This window comes from Chiloscyllium plagiosum, chromosome 35, assembly GCF_004010195.1.
Source record: "Chiloscyllium plagiosum isolate BGI_BamShark_2017 chromosome 35, ASM401019v2, whole genome shotgun sequence".
Classification (NCBI taxonomy): Eukaryota; Metazoa; Chordata; class Chondrichthyes; order Orectolobiformes; family Hemiscylliidae; genus Chiloscyllium; species Chiloscyllium plagiosum.
This window is the reverse complement of record NC_057744.1, coordinates 39,255,371-39,261,057: the sequence shown is the minus strand read 5'-3', so window position 1 is coordinate 39,261,057 and position 5,687 is coordinate 39,255,371. Positions and strand designations below refer to the sequence as shown.

General features: G+C 42.4%; 1 protein-coding gene across 2 annotated transcripts in view; it reads left to right on the top strand.

Annotated features, from left to right (window-relative positions):
* acad8 (acyl-CoA dehydrogenase family, member 8) overlaps positions 1-5,687 on the top strand; it is a 103,229-nt gene that overhangs the window by 50,056 nt on the left and 47,486 nt on the right. For both annotated transcript variants that reach the window (XM_043676960.1, XM_043676961.1), the window contains exon 6: positions 1,040-1,177. In XM_043676960.1, coding sequence (XP_043532895.1) covers positions 1,040-1,177 — 138 coding nt within the window. The remainder of the gene's footprint in view (positions 1-1,039; positions 1,178-5,687) is intronic.

The following is a 5,687-nucleotide window of genomic DNA, read 5'->3' as shown; positions in this document are numbered from 1 at the left end:
TATAACTCTCAATCGCCCTAATTGAACCTTCACGTCTCATCTTGAGGTAGGCCGCCCTCTTCCATTTAACAAGGGATTCCAATTCCTTATTAAACCACGGCTCCCTCGCACGACCCTTTCCTTCCTGCCTGACAGGTACATAATTATCAAGGACACTCAGTAGTTGCCCCTTGAACAAGTTCCACATATCATTTACACTCTTGCCTTGGAGTGTAATTTTTCAAGCCACACATCCTAAGTCATGCCTCACCGCATCATAATTTCCCTTACCCCAGCTATAACTCTTGCCCTGTAGTACACACTTATCCCTCTCCATCACGAGAGTAAAAATCACCGAATTATGGTCACTATCCCCAAAGTGCTCACTTACCTCTAATTCTAACACCTGGCCTGGTTCGTTACCCAGAACCAAATCCAGTATGGCCTCACCTCTTGTTGGCCTGTCTACATATTGTGTCAGGAAACTCTCCTGCACACATTGAACAAACACTGACCCATCTAACGAATTTGAGCTATAGCTTTCCCAATCAATATCAGGTAAGTTAAAGTCCCCCATAACAACCACCCTATTACTGTCACTCATCTCCTGAATCACCTTCCCTATCCTTTCTTCTACGTTTCTAGGACTATTGGGAGGCCTGTAAAAGACTCCTTACAGGGTGACCTCACCTTTCCTATTCCTAACCTCAGCCCAAACTACCTCAGATGGCAAGTCCTCATCCATCGTCCTTTCCACCGCTGTAATACTATCTTTGACAAGCAATGCCACACCTCCCCCTCTTTTACCCCCACCTCTGACCCTACTAAAACATTTAAATCCTGGAACCTGCAACAGCCAATCCTGTCCCTGTTCTAGCCATGTCTCCGTAATAGCCACAACATCATGAAACATGTTCAAATGTGTTTGCTAAAGCCATTTGATAATTTCAATAATGTTGTCCATTTGTATTGCTTGCTGATCAGATCTTTGAGAATGTCACTGTTCATGAATTGCCAGGCCTGTCAGATTGGCTATTTATTGGAACTCACTTCTTCTCAGGCTTTCATCAGTGGTGGAGGAGACACTGATCTGTACGTGTTGATGTGCAGAACTGGAGACAAGGGTCCCAAAGGCATTTCTTGTTTATTAGTGGAGAAAGGTACACCTGGACTCAGCTTTGGCAAAAAAGAGAGAAAGGTAAGAGGCTGGAATATGGAGTAGAGTGAACTTCCTGTTCATGGTGTGCAAGAATGAAAGTTACTTCTGGTAGAGTAGATGCTTGGGCCACCGCTGTTCCAGGAGGATGAGATAATCTCTACATACATCATTAATATTTTAGCAGAGTTATTTGTACAGTTGTACTTGTACACTGTTCCAGTTGCACATCTGTTTTACAATTAGTTGAGAGTATCTCCATTCGATCCAGATCACAACAAAAGTTACAGTTTTGTGACATAAATATTCATCTTCCTGGTATACATATTCGTGACACAAAGTTACGTGAGTATTTTAATGTTGTCAGGAGGGTTATAGAAATTCCCTGGCAGCTTGTTGCTGCATTCACTTATGTTATAACCCAGAAAACCAATTAAAGAAAGATAGAACTAGAATCAGTCTTCACAGATTATATGAACATTTCTTTATAAAGGATGCATGTGTATCTCCTAAACCAAACCCTAGTTCCTGTCTGATCCTATTTATATAGGAGCCCATCTGAATCTCTGGCTGAAGTCCACCATCAGAATCCATTTATACACAACTTATTTACAACTAGCAACTTGTAAAACTGAGCTCACTGTGTTTAATAACAAATTAAGATGTCTAATCACATGTAACCGAGTAAAATTGAGGACTTGTGGTGCAGAAGTAGGAGCCCTACTTTTGATCTGTGAGGCCCAGGTTCAAGGTCCCTCTTCCATAATATATCCAAGAAGGCAGATTAAAAATAACTAGGTGATTATACTTCAGGCTCTTGTGGCACCATTGGTAGATTCACATCCCACCTGCTGCAATGATATGTAATAAGACCTCTGTAACCGTCGAACTCATCCATGCCGACCAGATATCCTAAATAAATATAGACCCATTTGGCCCATGTCTCTCAAAACTCTTCTGATTCATGTTTTTAAAGCATTTTAAATGTACTTGTACAAGCCTCTTCCACTACTTCTGGCAGCTCATTCCAAACATGCATCACCCTTTCTGCATGAAAAAGTGCCCCTTAGAACACATATAACATAGAACAGTACACCACAGGCCCTTCAGCCCTTGATGTTGTGCCAGCCTGCTATCCTACTCCAAGGTCAGATCTATAGACATGGACCGAAGATCCCTCTGTTCCTCTATACTGCCAAGAATCCTGCTTTGAACCCTGTATTCTGCATTCAAATTCGACCTTCCAAAGCAAATGATTTCACACTTTTCCAAGTTGAACTCCATCTGCCACTTATCAGCCTAGCTCTGTATTCTGTCAATGTGTTGTTGCAATCTACAACAACCCTCCACACTATCCACAACTCCACCAACCTTTGTGCCATCGGCAAACCTACGAACCCACGCTTCCACTCATCCAAGTCATTTGTAAAAATCACAAAGAGCAGAGGTCCCAGAACTGATCTCTGTGGAATACTACTGGTCACTGAGCTCTAGGCTGAATACTTTCTATCTACTACCACCCTCTGTCTTCTAAGGACCAACCAATTCTGTATCCAGACAGACAGGTTTACTTGTATCCCATGCCTCCTTACTTTCTGAATGAGCCTACCATGGGGAACCTTATCAAATGCCTTACTAAAATCCAGGCATACCACATTCACTGCTCTACGTTCATCAACGTGTTTTGTCACATCCTGAAAGAATTCAGTCAGGTTTGTGAGACATGATTTCCCCCTCACAAAGCCATGCTGACTATCTCTAATCAAACTGTGCAAGTAATCACACATCCTACTTCTCAGAATCCTCTCCAATACTTTGCACACCAGAGACGTAAGTCTGTAATTTCCAGGATTATCCCTGTTCCTTTTCTTGAGTACGGGAATAACATTTGCCACCCGCCAATCATCTGGTACTACTCTAATGGACAGTGAGGACACAACGATTATCGCCAAAGGTGCGGCAATCTCTTCCCTCATTTCCTGTAGTAACCTCTGGTATATCCCATCTGGCCCTGATGATTTATCTATCCTTCTGTTTTTCAGAATTTTCAGTGCGTCCTCCTTCTTAATGTCAACCTTTTAAATCTTTCCCCTCTCACCTTAAACCTATGCCATGTAGTTTTGGACTCCCCTCATCCTGGGAAAAGCCCTTGACTATTTACTCTATCCATGCCCCTCAAAATTTTATAAAGCTCTATAAGGTCACCCCTCAGCCTCCAACACTCCAGGGAAAACAGTGCCACCCTATTCAGTCTCTCCCTGTAGCTCAAACCCTCCAATCTGGCAACATCCTTATAAATCTTTTCTGAACCCTTTCAAGTTTCACAGCATCTTTCCTATAGCAGGGAGACCAGAATTGCATGCAGTTTTCCAAAAGTGGCCGAACCAATATCCTGTACAGCTGCAACATGACTTTCTAACTCCTACACTCAATGCACTGACCAATAAAGGCAAGCATTCCAAATGCCTTCTTCACTATTTAATCTACCTGTGACTTCACTTTCAAGGAGCTATGAATCTGCACTCCAAGGTCTCTTTGTTCAGCAACACACCCCAGCACCTTATCATTAAGTGTATAAGTCCTGCCTTTCCAAAATACAGCACCAAATATTTATCTAAATTAAACTCCATCTGCTACTCTTCAGCTCATTAGCTCATCTGAGGTATGAGGTAACCTTCTTCGCTGTTCACTACATCTCCAATTTTAGTGTCATCTGCAAACTTGCTAACCATATCTCCTAAAAAGCTATATTTAGGGAATTACAGGAATTGGCCTCTCGACAGTTTGGTGCTTATTATCTAGCCTCTCAGGGAGGGTTCCCTAGTGCTGGGTTTCTTTTGCAAAGATCTGTAAATATTAGATGCAATCATCTAATATTTAGGAGTTGAATAAGTGGTATAAACACTTGGAATAATTAATACAATAACAAACTTGTAATCCAAATGCTGAATTAATTATGCAATTTAGTACTGCTGATGAAGGAAATGTAAGTTCATATTTAAAACCGATAGTTTCTTTTGATTAGATCAGAATTTTCCGTCCCCCCTTTTCTAAACTCTTCGCCAAATAAGATGATCTTCCAACAGATCTAGCCTGTTCACTATCTACAAACCACAAGTCAGGAATGTTGATATGCTCTCCACTTGCTTGGATGAGTCCTGCTCCAATAAGACTTGAAGCTCAATGTCATTCAAATTAAAGTAGCCCACTTACTTGGCAGCTTATTCATCACTTCAGTCATTCACTCACTCCGTGACTGGTGCACTTCAGCAACTCACCAAAGTTCCTTCAACAGCATTTTTTTAAACCTGTGGCCTTACCTTGTAGAAAGACAATGGCGGCAGATGAATGGGAACAGCACCTGCAAGTTAAGCTCCAAACCGTCCCCCCCACCACCATCCTGACTTGGAACTGTATTGCCATCCCTTCATTGTCGCTGGGTCAAAATCCTGGAACATGAGAAAGTGATGAGTTAACTACATGCCCTTACCACTTTCTGAGTAAAGAACCTGCCTCTGACATCTGTCTTAAATCTATCACCCCTCAATTTATAGTTATGCCCCCTCGTACAAGCTGACATCATCATCCTAGGAAAAAGATTTTCACTGTCTACCTTATCTAATCCTCTGATCACCTTGCATGTCTCTATCATCGCCGCCTTTCCAATGAGAACAGACCTAAGTCTCTCAGCCTTTCCTCATAGGACCTTCCCTCCAGACCAGGCAATATCCTGGTAAATCTCCTCTGCAGCTTTTCCAATGTTTCCACATCCTTGCCGAAATATGGCGACCAGAACTGTACACAATATTCCAAGTGCGGCCGCATTAGCTTTTTATATACTTGCAGCATGATATTGTGGCTCCGGAACTCAATCCCTCTACCAGTGAAACCTAACACACCATATGCCTTCTTAACAGCACTATCAATCTGGGTGGAAACTTTCAGGGATCTATGTATATGGACTCCAAGGTCCCTCTGCACATCCACACTACCAAGAATCTTTCCATTGACCCAGTACTCTGCCTTCCTGTTATTCTTCCCAAAGTGCATCATCTCACATTTAGCTGCATTGAACTCCATTTGCCACCTCTCAGCCCAATTCTGCAGTTTATCCAATTCCCCCTGCAACCTGTAACATTCTTCCAAACTGTCCACTACTCCACCGACTTTAGTGTCATCTGCAAATTTACTAATCTATCCACCTTTGCCTGCGTCTAAGTCATTTATAAAAATGACAAACAGCAGTGGTCCCAAAACAGATCCTTGTGGCACACCACTAGTAACTGGACTCCAGGCTATATTTCCCATCAACCACCACTTACTGCCTTCTTTCAGAAAGCCAGTTTCTAATCCAAACTGCTAAATCACCCTCAATCCCATGCCTCTGCGCTTCTCCAATAGCCTACCATGTGAACCTTATCAAAGGCTTTATTGAAGTCCATGTATACCACGTCAACTGCCCTACCCACATCTACATGCTTAGTCACCTTCTCAAAAAACTCAATGAGGTTTGTGAGACACAACCTGCCCTTGACGAAACCATGTTGACTAT